Here is a 14168-nt window from a genome sequence, read left to right as displayed (position 1 = left end):
CCTCTTTGGTTAAGTTTATTTCTAGGTATCTTTTGGATTTTGGTACAATTGTAAATGAGATTGATTCCTTGATTTCTCTTTTTGCTTCTTCATTATTTGTGTACAATACAAAGTATTTCTGTGTGTTGATTTTGTATTCTGCAATTATATTGAATTTATGTATCAATTTGAGCTCCTGTCAAAATCTAGTAATTTTTTGGTGGAGTCTTTCAGGTTTTCTGTATAGAGTACCATGTCATCTGCAAAGAGTGAAAGTTTGAGTTCTTTCTTGCCAATTTGGATGTCTTTTCTTTTTTGTTGTCCGGTGGCTGTGGCTAGGATTTCCAGCACTATGTTAGGTAACAGTGGTGAGAGTGGACATCCCTGTCTTTTTCATGACCATAGAGGAAAATCTCTCAGTTTTACTCATTGAAGATGATATTAACTGTGGGTCTTTCATATGTGGCCTTCATGATGTTGAGGTATGTTCCCTCTATCCTTACTTTGTTCAGAGTTTTTATCATGAATAGATGTTATACTTTATCAAAGGCTCTTTCTGCATCTGTTGAAAGGATCATATGGTTCATATCCTTTCTTTTATTAATATGAATCATCCTTGCAGCCCAGGAATACATTCCACGTGATTGTGGTGAGTCATTTTTATAATGTACTGTTGGATTCAATTTGCCATGTATTTTATTGAGAATTTTGCATCCCTGTTTATCAGGGATATTGTTGTGGAGTTCTAAATTTTAGTGGAGTCTTTGTCTGGTTTGTAATCAGGGTAATGCTGGCCTTATTGAATGAATTTGGACATTTTCCTTCCACTTGTATTTTTAGGAATAGTTGGAAGAATGGGGATTAAGTCATTTTTTTTAAATGTTTGGTAGAATTGACCTGGGAAGCCATTTGGCCCTGGACATTAGTTTGTTGGGAGATTTTTGATTACTGAATCGGTTTCTTTGCTGGGTATCCATCTGCTCATGTTTTCTACTTCATCCTGTTTCAGTTTTGGTAGTTTACATATTTCTAGGTGTTTGTCCATTTCTTTCAGATTGTCCAATTTGTTGGCATGTTGTTTTCTGTAACATTCTCTTATAATTGTTTTTCTGTGGTGTTGATGTTCTCCTCTCTTACTTGTTGACTATTTTTTTGGTTCCTTTCTCTTTTCTTTTTCATAAGTCTGGCTAGAGGTTTACCAATTTTATTAGTTTTTTCAAAGAGCCAATTCCTGGTTTCAGTATTCTGTTCTATTATTTTAGTCTCTATATCATTTATTTCTGCTCTAATCTTTATTATTTTACTTCCTTATTTTAATTCTTTCATCACTGCAGTAAGGGCCTTCCTGCAGTCTTCTAGTCTTTTCTCAAACCCAGCAAGTATCCTCATGATTATTTAAATTCTCCATTAGGCACGCTACTTATATCTATTACACTTAAATATCTGGCCTGACCTTATTGTGTCATTTCATTTGGGATGAATTCCTTCGTCTTGGAATTAATTTTTTTCTAAATCTCTCTCTTCTGTGTTTAGGAAAGCCTGTTATGTTTTCTGCTCCTGAGAGGAAAGAAGAGGCTCTTCCCTTTGGTTGTGGACAGTGTTTGGTCCTTGGCCACAGTCTGGGTAGTTGTAAGTAGGTGTGTTCTTTTGAGTTTGTTAAATGAGACCAGATGATACTTCCACTAGAACTGAAGCTATGCAGAGCTCTCTGGTTGGGAGATATGGTTTGGACACTGGATTGGGACTGGGGCAAACTAGGCCAATAAGGGCAGTAATCCTTGAATGCAGGAGTGTGGGATATGTGTAAGCTGGTTGGGCAGTGTTGGAGCTGTGCTCCAACTGGCTGTGCAATGATGGCAGTTAGCTCCTTCGTCCCTGGAGAAGGGTCTCCATGCTTGCTGCACTCAAGGAAGCACTCTGAGCAGAATGAATAAATTCCTCCTGTATGCCCCAGGCATTTTTCAGATCATAGTTTTGAAGCTGTTTTTCTCCAGATTCTTTGCCTGTCTTCTCTCTGGGAGGAAAGCAGTGCCCTCTAGGCTCTATCCCAGCAAAGGCTGCTGAGGTTTAAAACTGTAGGATTTTGTGGTCTGATGTGTGAAGTGGCCTGTGCTGGTCTTCTGGGAGTGAGTCTTCCAGTGCCGGGACTGAGGGAGGTTTGACTGAGAAGGGCTGTTGTACCTGAGCACAGTGGAGAAGGACTTGGAAAAAAACAGGCTAGGCAGTCAGGGTAGGAGTGAGCCACCCTAAGCAGCTGTCCTTGTGCCTATCGTGAGGGGCAGGGAGGGAAATAACATCTATTGGTTCCTTTTCAGTGGAGAGGTGAGTCTGCAAACATCACCTCTCACAGATACACACCGTGAGGGAACAGTCTCTCCCCATGCACCTTAGGCAAGCCTCAGATTGTGCCATCTGCCCCAGGTTGTTTGCCCGCCTTCTCCCCAGGAATTGGGCAGTGCACTCAGGGCTCTAACCCAGCCAAGCCCACTGACCTCTAAAACCCCAGGCTTTAAGTCCCACGAGTAGTAAAAACTCATGAAATCCACCCCCTCTTGTTTTCCCTGTCAATGGCTTTGGGGAACTGTTCTCCTTGGGAGTTCCCCTGTGTGCGTCTGTCTCTCACATGTCTCTGTGATCAGGCTCCCAGCTCTCTGCACCACCCTGAATCATTTTCTCCCAAACTAGGTCCCATCCCTTCCTACCTTCCTTGCTGTGGCTTCCTGTCTCCCTCTAGTTGTGGAGTTTGATCTGTCAGTCCTCAGGCCAATTTCTTGGGTTTCAGAATGATTGGATAGTTATCTGGTTGTGTTCGAGAGAGGAGAGGAGCCTGGGGTCCTCCTACTAATGCCACTGTCTTAGCTCCCCAGCCCTGGCCAGACCATCTAACTTCTGATTTAAGTCTCAATTGAAAATGACTCAGTCCCTTTCATATTTTTAGATAAATTGAATATTTAGAAAGGTCTCTTTTGCCTTACTGCCTCTACCAAAAGGGCATTAAAATAGGTGACTGGAAAACAAGAGTCTATTTTGACATTTCCTGTAAAAACAGCTATTATACGTAATTCTAGACAGGAGCACAGCAAAAATGGAAAGTATGAGAGGAAACAACCTTTTTTTAAAAATGATAGTGCTGTTTCTGCTGGCAGCTTTACTAAACTAAAGAATCTTCTTGAAACTAAGTTAACAAAAATGCCAAGAGAAGCAGCACCTGGAGAAGGCAAATCAAGGCCTGAGTCTTTAACTACTAAAGGCAAGAGTGTAACCTGAATCCTCCAAAATAATTTGAGATTTATTGTACCAATGTGTGTTATTGAGCCAAAATTACACAATATTAAGGGTGACAAGTAAAGCAAACTGTTTCCCTTCATCATTTTCATTTCTGTTTACACAAACTCCTCCTACTTATGGTCAAATTATATCACTTTTCCCTTTTCCTTGCCTTGTAATATAACCATGAATTTTGGACTCACGATTTCTTCACACTCAACTTTTACCAATTTTATGATAAAAAAGCATATAAATGAAAGTAGTATATAAGAAGTACATGAAAAATAAAAATGAAAACCTGTTTTCTCATGGACCTTTGTTTTTGGAATATTATTTCAGTATTTCATGCACTCTACCTGCTTTATTATAAATTTCATACAAGTTTATTAGATCCTGCTATCATTCTGGTTTGTTCTGTTTATGGATGTTAGCATGAACATCTCTCTCCCTCCCTCTTATTTACAGTTATTTCATTTTGGGGTTAGATCTTGGTTTCTTCACCTTACAGCTTTTTCCCTCAATGTCATTATAGTTTTTACTTTTCTTTGACAAAGACCAAGTTTGGTGAATGTAAAAATAGTGAACACGGCTGATATTTTAGTGAAACCTTACAGGATAAATGAAAGTTGAGGTAGAAGAGAGGTATAACAAATATTTTAAGATGGACTAAAAATACATTGATATCAATTACAAAAGTGTGTGGGTGTTTTAAGGACAGAAGTCCTTTGGGGATAATGTCCTTAAAACGGATTGGCTAATAATAGACTCATTCTTCAAATTATTTAGAAAATCAAAAGTAAATTTTAAAAAACATAGTCAAACACCCATACTCTGATAATGGTGCTTTATTTTTTACTTCTTGTAGATATTGTTGATAAAATATTTAAAGTTATATAATTTGCTGGTTTTAGACTTATTATATCTATTTTAGTTATAACACACCTGGCATCTTATTTAAAAAGCCCTAACAACTAAAATTGCTAGTAAATCCTTTTCATTGGTGGCTTGTCCCAAATTTTTAGGGATACATATGTACCAGCTGATCTATTAATATTAAACAATGATAAACATAATCTATACAACTTTCAGATCAGAGACAATGCATTCCTGTGAATGCATGCAAACTTTTAGTCAATTTTCTACTTGGTCCCTAACATATACCACCTAATGGGCTCTGATCCTAAGGCTCAGTCTCCAGCAGACTCATTTGCATGGGAGGTGTTCTGGATGCTGCTGAAGAGGCTGGACTTCCAAAGTCAGTCACTTCACTCAGCTGCTGCTTCAGAAGCAGACAAGGGTAAACTACAGTCAGGTCTTCATGCCCCACACCCCAGAAGTCAGCACTGCACTGAGAGTTTAGAAGTCATACTGTTCACCCTCCAAAACACACATTCACAGTCAGTTTGGTGGTTTAAGGTATATAGCATTTAGTAGCATAAAAGTGTAATCAAATATATTTCTGCTAAATGACATATTTTTTGATTTGACACAAGGCATAGACAGAGATGTGCAGCTGCCATGCAGAGTAATTACACTGGGACCGGGAAGATCTCAGTTCACAGGCATGCCTACAGACCATGTTTGCCTTTAAGAGAAAGCCCTGTTGCATGGAGAATTTGCAGACTGCTTTCTTTCTTCATGTCAGAAACCTACTTCCTGAAAACTGTTAGTTAGATCTTAGCAAAGAAACTGTATGTGAAAAAGGCAAACTGACAAGAGAAAGAGCTAGAGACTTTCATAAGTGCTACTATCATTATTTAGAGGAGGCTAAGACATTTGTATTTGAGAGTGATGGAAAAGAAAGCTCAAACCATGGGGAGAGTGCTTTTGAATAGACTTTACCTGGTGTAGCTGGCATAGAGGTGGATTTCCATTGTTATTACTACACAATTCCAAGGATTTTGAAACATCAGAGCATTGGGACCCTTGTGGTGCACAGATCATTGTGGTTCATATGAAAAAATAAAACAAAACATCTTTTGTTCCTGCCTAACTCTGACTTCTAGGGTTAAATAGGGCATAGAGCTGGTCACTGAATTAAATAATCTCTTTTAAAAAATGCTCTGATAGTTTTTGCTTCAACTACTGGGACAGATGAATTTGAGTTTGATGCATTAAAAGGACTGCATATAGACTTATTCAATACTTTAAATATTTCTCTATATTTGTGTCTTCATTTCATTTTTTGAAGAGTTGGCTTTTTCAGGCAACTTAAAGAAATCACAGGAGATAAGAAGAAATGTGATATTCTTAAAATCATTCATATCTCAGATTTTAGGTATTGAGATTTACTGTAATATATTAAGCAATCTGGCTATCCTTAGGATGTTTGTTAAAAATAGGATCTAAAATTTGAACATATTTTGACAGTCTCTGTTTTTACTATAGGTATGTAACAAGTGGGAACTTACTTTCATTCCATTAAATGAAAGCATATGAATCATGTCAGGTAGAATACAGATATTTCATTTTTTATTTTCATAATTTTTAAATTTTATTGTTAATTATTTCCTAATCTCATGAGATTTTGAGAATGCCATGCCCCCCACCCCCCAATCTTCAAGGTATCTACTAAATCCCAGGTTTAAACTGATCCAGAAAATATGTATAAGATTTAGCATTTGAGTTTTCTATGAGTTTTGTCTGACACAGGGTAGAGTACAGGAGTTAATGAGATACTGACACCAGTGGAAACTGTGTGAGGGGATATCTAATGTCACGAGATCATTGGCTATTTTTCCTCTGACATGGTCTTTCTGAGAGTCAGTGAATCATATCAGCAGGTACCTCCTAGATCAAAGCAGAGGTGAAAGACCCGCAGAGCCAGGACATCGCAGCTGTGTTCCTGACCAATTTGTCCGGCTGGTGAGATCCCAAGTCCCGGAAGCAGGTATTGCAGCCAGAGAGCTTGTGTGCCCCATGCCTGTGCTGTCCCATTGTGGAGCAAAGAGGGATAAAGTAGAATCTGCTACAGGAAAGCTATGTGTGAAGTTGGGAGGGTTTTGGAATGTTGCAGGAAACAATTGACTTTGGGATCCACGTTAATTCATATGTAATGTTAACTGTATTCTACAAGTGAAGACAGGAATGGATCAGAATGAGAGTGGGTCAAAATATTTCCTAGGCAGAATATGATATTTTTAAATTCTTAGATGCTTTAAGAATGATTTAATTCTTTTTTAGACAATATAAAATGTGTTCTCCCCTTATCTCTCAAGATATTACTTAACTGGTTAGCAATAAATTATCCAATGGTTAAGTTCTTTCATCTTTCAGTTAAGTGTAATTAAAAATGTTTGATGCTTTGATAACATGATTATTTTATCAAAATAAATCCAGGTTTATATTTGCAAATTTATTTTCTTATTATTTTGTTATACAGACATTCAATTAAAATACAACTAAGGAAATCCAATTAGGGAAGAACATATGACCTTAACACAAAATTTAGCTTATAATTTGGCACTTTGGTAGAGAGAGTATTTATTGAAAACAAAATGGCAGTGTGTTTATAAATTTTATCAATATTTGGTAATTGTTCAAATCATGTTTCCTGACATTCTAAAGTAACTGAATGGTGAAATATTAAGATATTTTAAAAATCTGAGTTTCAAATCTGTTTAAGAACAGTTATTTAGTTCTTTCTACACTTACCAAAAATATTCTTTTGGGACAAATACTTTCTGCACTTTAATCACTATATATATGTATTTTTTTAATTCTACAGGAGAGAATTTATTAGGTATCCTTTGGAAGGTATTGTTCATATGAGTTATGTGTAGGTGAAGGATCATATACTCAGATAAATATAAATTAGCTATATTTAATATACACACTTGAACTAAATACGTATTTATATAAATCACATTTAAGTATAATATTTTAATAATTTATTTATTTATCTGAACCAGACTACATTTAATGTATTTTATACCTATTTATTTACTATAAATTTATAAGATTTATATTTATTTTATTTTATTTTTTTTATTTAAAGATTTTTATTTATTTATTTGACAGACAGAAATCACAAGCAGGCAGAGAGGCAGGCAGAGAGAGAGGTGGAAGCAGGGTCCCTGCTGAGCAGAGAGCCAGATGCAGGGCTCTATCCCAGGACCCTGGGATCATGACCTGAGCCGAAGGCAGAGGCTTAACCCTCTGAGCCACCGAGGCACCCCAGATTTATATTTATTTTAATTAAAGACTTTACTTTTTACTTGCTGTCTGACCTTGGGAGTGCTGTTTATGTTCTTGGAGCCTCAGTGTTCCTCATCTACAAATAGAAAGGACCACTGTGTTGCACTGCTGTTAGAGTTACAAGTTATGCCTTCCTCATGTAATGTTACTTCTATAACTCCCTTTCCTTGGACCCCATGATTTCTGCATTTTCCTTACACTCTGAAAACAGGGTCATGACCATGTGATTATAAAGTTCAAGCGATAATGTAGATGAATGAGTGAGGTCTGACATAAGCCATGTGGCAGATGCGGAGTTTGTCAAACTGGGATGTGCGTGTCTTTACTAAAGAGGGAGTTACTGTATTTTGTGTCAATAAAGTTGCCACTTGGACATAAAACAGACATTAAGTGACCAGACATTATTTTTCAATAAGTCAGATTTTTAGGTGAGTATGGAATACATACATTTTTAAATTTGGCAAATTAAAAAATAGTGAAACATAACATGCCCATAAGCAGTAGTGGACCATTATTTAATAGTGTAGAATCTCTGTTTAAGTCATTACAAAGAGAAATGTAAAAAAAGAAATTCCCTAACAGTTCCAGATACATATTTACTTTAACTTGTTTATTTCAGATGCTCATGCTTGTCATTTGTTTAGCTGTCGCTTTTACATCATGATAAATAATGTTATTTTCATGCCTTATGAAACATTGCATAGGACTTGAGCTGTGTTCTTTGCTGCAGCCCTCAAAAATGAGTGAGGAGAGAGTGACATATGCAGAGCTGAATTTACCCAATTCAAGGAAACAGAAGGGCAAAAGACGTCCAAGGAATAAAAAAAGAGGTAAAGGTTTTTCAGTTTATTTTGTTTTCTGAAAACATTATGATGTCAAATAAGAAAAAGTGCAATCATAATAACCATGTCTATGCTTATTTGATATTTTATGTCTGTTTTTTTATATATTAATAGGGATATTTAAATGTCATATTCAATGAGTTTTATTGTCACAGTGAATAGCGACATTAATTTTAGTTCCAAAATGAATTTCCATTTCCTTCTAATTCTGGGGGTTTTGTTATGCTCAATGCTTACTATATATTTTGATTTCTGATTTGTACAGAATTTCCATGGCATATTGTTGCTTTATCCCTGGGAGTTATGTGTGTTATCCTCCTGCTGGCAATCACAGGCTTAAGATCTATATGTGAGTATCAGACATACACAGTTCTTATGAGAGCGACTAGCCAGAGTGATAAATGAAATGTTATAACTACTGGATTACTGCAGAGCCCGTGTCAATCATAAAGTCCTATACAGATGTTACTAATGGTGTTGATGATAATATTGATGATGATGATTTTATTTGGCTGTCAGTTTTTGTGCCACACAAAAGAGGGTACATAATATAGCAGAGAATTTGGCTGAAATGTATAGTGAAGCTTACATATATATCCATCCTTTTATTTTGTGTAGAAGGAGGTTTTCTATATAATCAAAGAATTGGAAAAAATCTTTACTTGAATATTATATTCCTTATCATACTGTGATACTGCTTAAATCACAGAGGAATAAAGGTTGATCTATTTTCTATATCACTTATATATTTCATATGAGTTCCTTTTTAAAAAGATTTTGTTTATTTAACATAGAGAGAGAGGGAGTACAAGTAGGGGGAGCAGCAGGCAGAGGGAGAGGAAGAAGCAGGCTTCCCGCTGAGCCTGGAGACCCTGTTACAGGGCTTGATCCCAGGATCCTGGAATCATGACCTGAACTGAAGGGAGAAGTTTAACCTACTGAGCCACCCAGGAGTCCCTATTGCATGTCAATTTGTACAATATCTATACAACACCTGCTTTTAATATCTTTTCCTTGATTTTAATTAAATCTTTGGTTCATTCATTCAACACAATTTTGGCTCAGGAACTATGTACGAAAAGGAACTTTGGGAAGATATTACAGAGGGAAAACAGGATTCATGTCCCATGAACATAGAGAGATTTGGGAAAAGTAAATTTGAATAGACTGGAAAGTGGGTGGGGGGACAAGACAGGATGATATTTCAGGAATTAGGGTTAGTTAGAATGACTGAATTAGTGTCTTAAAAGAAGTGATGAGGCATTGGGACCGTTTATGAGAAATATTTACAACGTAGAATTGTTAGGGTATGTGTGAGGGAGAGAAATGAATTAGTGGCACCATTTGACATCAGGCTATATACTTTGGCAAATATATTTCACTACATGTTACGGAAAACATTAGGCTATCAAGTGTGTGTGTGTGTGAATAATGGTGAGAAGTGAAGAGTTGTGGCGTATCAGTGGTGATGACCAGAAAGAATTAGATTGGTTGAGTCTCTTGGAGTGAGCATTTGATAGTCGTGGCAGACCATCAGCATGCATATGGTAGGATTAAAAGTCTGGAGATCAAGAGCGATACCTAGATTAAAGATATAAATTGGGCTTTCATCAATTAATGTAACAAGTATTGGTAAACATAATAGAGGAAAGCAGAAGCTAGACCATGCTTTACCTTATCAAACTAGAGAGAATAGATTTTCTAGAAGGAAAAGGGCGAGGAGGATGATTCTTAGGAAAATTAACATTTAGAATAGGTGGAAGATGGGTAAACGGTGAAAAACAGTGATGCTTTGGTTAAAGAAGTAGGAGGGAATCCAAAACATTATGGCATCATATGGAAGTAGGGTAAAGATAGTCATGGGTTCCAAATGGTATCAGAAGATCAAGTAAAATAATGGCCAACAGTATGCTTACTAAATTGGGCAAGAGAGAGGTCACTAAAGACATTTGCTAGAGTAGATTCAGTTGAACGGTGGGTATCATCAAAGCCTGATTGCAGTGGCTAAAACTTCAAACATTAGGAAGCAGGGACAATGAATACAGAAAATTATTTTTTTAATTATGGCAAAACAGAAACTTTACGAAGTTTTGAAAGTATGTGGATCTACATGATCTCACACATTGTAAAGGGACTACAAATGGATACAACTCTGTTTGGTATTAGCTTCCAAAACTGAACATGAGGGGCACTTGGGTGGCTCAGTTGTTAATACGTGTACCTTAGGCTCAGGTCATGATCCCAGCTTCCTGGGATTGAGCCCCATGTTAGGATCCCTGTTCTGCAGGAAGCCTGCTTCTCCCCCTCCTACTCCCCCTGCTTGTGTTTACTTTCTCATTGTCTCTCTCTCTCTCTATCAAATAAATAAATAACATCTTAAAAAAAATAAAGCTTAACATGATGAGTCAGTCATTCTTACTGATGGTTGGTAGTAGCAGAATTGGAAATTAAGATTCTCAGTTGTGTAACAAGCTTTAAAGGATTTTTCTTTTAATATTCACATACTTACAGAGAAGTATATTTTATGCTTTTATATTTTTTTATTTGTGACTTTTGGGAAGATATTGTTATTTCTGTCAGAGTTGTTTAACTTTCCTTTTGCATATTAGAAATACGTAAGTTCTTGGTCTGCGTGAATACAATGAATCAATTATAAGCTTATCCTAGTAGAGAGTCAGTTGCGAAATAAATACTAAATACAAAATCTCACCAATGTTGAAATATTTATTTGAAGAGTAGATGACTTAGAAACTGGTTAATGTTTTATTTCAAGTTTGTATTTTCCAATTTATATGTTTGCATGTTTTATATTTTGTGTTTTATAAGTTTTATATACTTAAAAATGGATAGCAAGTTAAATTTTTATTTAAAAATATTTTATTTTTGATACTTCAAACTATTTTAAACTACCATTTTTTCTGATTGTACTTTCCTTTAGTCAACAACATTCGCTATGCCATTTAGAATTAGAGCAAGCAGCAAGTATAATAATGTGATGTATGAAAGGCATTCACGACTGTAATTTTATAATATGGATTGAAGTTTTTCAGAAATGTCCTGCACACACGATGCAGAATAAGAATGACACAAAAGAAAAAAATGCTTCCTTAGGAGAGGTTGAAGATGACTCAATTTTACCACCTATTATAGGTATGTACTGAATACATATAATTTACAGTTTTTTAAATGGCATTATCCAGTCTGTCCCATTTCAGTACAGAATTTAAAAACTTCATGTTGTGCTTTGTCAGGTCCTTTAATTTTGCTCACCCTTTTATTTTTTCTTTTCTTGGTTTTTTGAAATCAAATCCATTTTCTTTATTATAGCTAATTTAACTCCTGACTTTCACAAAGTCATGTGATTTGATTATTTGAGTAATTAATGCTTAAGGAAGAATTTTCCCCAGTACCGATCTCTTGGAATTAACATCATCTCTGTGTATTCACTTTACGGATTTTTTCCTGCCAGGATATCTGCTCCACATGGCTGCAGTTTATTTGTCCCTGTGAAGTCAAAATTTCTCAGTGCAATTCTAACGATGGTCTGAGGTTTGTCAGAGACAGTCCCAGGACCCACAGTTTGGACAAGGAGCTATTACCAGCATTAGACTTTTGGGAAATGGGAAAACCACCAATTTTTAGTCGTTCAGCCTGAAGTAAGCCAGAAATATGTGTAAAGTGCAGGTCTCTAAGAGGTCTTGTGGTTGAAGATCATGGTGGCTTTTGTTTTCAAGATGAAGACTATGCGTCATTTCAAGGAAATTGGCACTGCTGTGGAAAAAGCTGTTACTATTTTTCAGAAGAAGAGAAAACTTGGGAGGAGAGTAAGAAGTCATGTGAATACATGGATTCTAGTCTCATTACGATTGATAATAAAGCGAAGCAGGTATGTCTGCTTTATTAAACTTGATTAAATATTTTATGAGAAGTCCTATGTCTTGAGTTAGGATCATTGTTTCGAGTTTCCTCCCATATTATTTGGCCACTTTGTTTTGAAGCACTTGTTAATCAGTGTAGATTTCTCTAAAGAGGAGAGGAAGGTGTAACATAGCCCTAGAAGAACCACTGTTTTATTTACTTATTTTTTTAAGTAGGCTTCAGCCCAGCCCGGAGCCCACATGAGTCTTTAACTCATGACCCTGAGATCAAGACCTGAGCTGAGATCAAGAGTCAGGTACTTAACCAACCAGCTACTTAAGCACCCCAAAATCTGTTGTTTTAAAAAATGAACAAGAGAGACATTTCACTGTTAGACTTTTTATTGTATGTGTTGCATCTTCACATTTTAATATACATTAGAGAGTTAGTTTTTAGCTTCTCAGAGCTACTACAGGGCAAAAGAAAAACTGCCTTCAATGGTGTGAGCAATGTAAAGTGATAATTTTCATTATCTGAGTTCTGTTGTTCCTTCTTGTTCAGTATTTGGAAGGAGTCACACTTGTAAGGGAAGATGAGTCTCTCGCTTTCATGAGTGGCCATGGGAAAAAGGATGAAAAATAGAGACTGAATATCCTGGAAAGATTCTTTAAAAATGAAGTTTTATTTTAATTTTTTTTCAGTGTTCCAGAATTCATTGTTTATGCACCACCCTCAGTACTCCATGCAATATGTGCCCTCCATAATACCTACCACCAGGCTCACCTAACCCCCCTCCCTCAAAAAAAGCCCTCAGTTTGTTTCTCAAAGTCCACAGTTTCTCATGGTTTGTCTCCCCCTCCAATATCCCCCAACTCACTTCTCCTCTCCATCTCCCAATGTCTCCGTATTATTCCTTATACTCCACAAGTAATTGAAACCATGTGATAATTGACTCTCTCTGCTTGACTTATTTTACTTTTAATCCAGAATGGCAGAGGAAACATCTCTTTTCCAGTAGAGACAATCTAGATCAAATTTGCCATTCCTTATAAAGTTTAGGACTATAAAGTCAATTGAATGGATTCTGTAGATTTCCTTCTAATAATTCCATTTAAGCACCAAATTCCAGTTACACTGTTTAGTCTTAACAATGTTATTTCTAATAGTATCTTGTGAAGGATGAGTGAAAAGCCCTATGTTTTGAAAAACAACAACATCACTCAGGGATGCCTGGCTGGCTCAGTCAGTGGGGCATGTGACTCTTGTTCTCAAGAGTTGTGAGTTCAAGCTCCATGTTGGGTGTAGCGCTTACCTAAAATAATAATAATAATAATAATGATAGTAATTGTAAAATGATTAAATAAATAAAACAAAAAGCCCTATGTTTTCTTGTTTATAAAATTCTTATTAAAATAAAAATATGAATAAATCACTTTTACCTATAAGAAACAGATGAACTAAGAAATCACATTAAGGAGTCAAATTTTAAAAATCCAGCTGCATCTTATTAATACCTTGATTCATTTCAACCTCAATGGTTATCAGTCTGTTCTGAAATGAGTTGTTTTCTTTTCTCAGAAATTTACTTTTTTTGTAACCTGTACTCTCCCTGTAATCTGTAACTTCCAATTCAGTGTTCTTCAGTTTTAGGCCTACCATTGAAGTTTCTAGGCTTCAAAGTTTCAGTGAAACTTCTTATATTGTTATCCCTGTATCTCTGTGCGCTAATCTAGAGCCTTTGAAATTCCTTGTGACTTTTGTTGTGGGTTAGAGAAAAACTCTGTTGCATAGTCTATAATCTGATAGGCTTGTTGTCAGGACCTACCCTGGAATACTGATGCACTATAGAAACCAGAGACAGACTTTGCTGCAGAGCAGCATTGCTCTGACAGTAATGGTTTAGGATTTTAGTCTTTTGCTATTTTCCAAAGTCTAGAAGTATAATGAAAGCAGTGCCTTAAATCCATTGATGCAGAAAAATGAGACTGGCTTTTATACAAGTAGTTATACCTGTAAATCTAACAA

At 36.1% G+C, this 14168-nt stretch overlaps 1 protein-coding gene across 1 annotated transcript; it reads left to right on the top strand.

The window, feature by feature from the left end:
* The first annotated feature begins 1546 nt into the window (after nt 1-1546).
* LOC116866389 (killer cell lectin-like receptor subfamily I member 1) lies at nt 1547-12785 on the top strand. The gene is made up of 6 exons (XM_032855383.1): nt 1547-1616; nt 8148-8273; nt 8551-8634; nt 11328-11435; nt 12020-12171; nt 12705-12785. Exons 2-6 carry the CDS (start codon nt 8183-8185, stop codon nt 12783-12785), a joined length of 516 nt encoding a protein of 171 aa, XP_032711274.1. The 5' UTR covers nt 1547-1616; nt 8148-8182.
* Nucleotides 12786-14168: the final 1383 nt, after the last annotated feature.

This window comes from Lontra canadensis, unplaced genomic scaffold (assembly GCF_010015895.1).
Source record: "Lontra canadensis isolate GAN:19392208 unplaced genomic scaffold, GSC_riverotter_1.0 scaffold9, whole genome shotgun sequence".
Classification (NCBI taxonomy): Eukaryota; Metazoa; Chordata; class Mammalia; order Carnivora; family Mustelidae; genus Lontra; species Lontra canadensis.
Note: the sequence above shows the minus strand (reverse complement) of the source record. Positions and strands in the feature narration are given on the sequence as shown.

What these genes read in the sequence shown, in the direction of transcription:
- LOC116866389 (XM_032855383.1), top strand. Translation starts at nt 8,183, where the DNA reads ATGAGTGAGGAGAGAGTGACATATGCAGAGCTGAATTTACCCAATTCA. An exon ending in CACAGGCTTAAGATCTATAT is followed by an intron (nt 8,635 to 11,327) that starts GTGAGTATCAGA and finishes TATGGATTGAAG; the next exon opens with TTTTTCAGAAATGTCCTGCA. An exon ending in AATTTTACCACCTATTATAG is followed by an intron (nt 11,436 to 12,019) that starts GTATGTACTGAA and finishes TTTGTTTTCAAG; the next exon opens with ATGAAGACTATGCGTCATTT.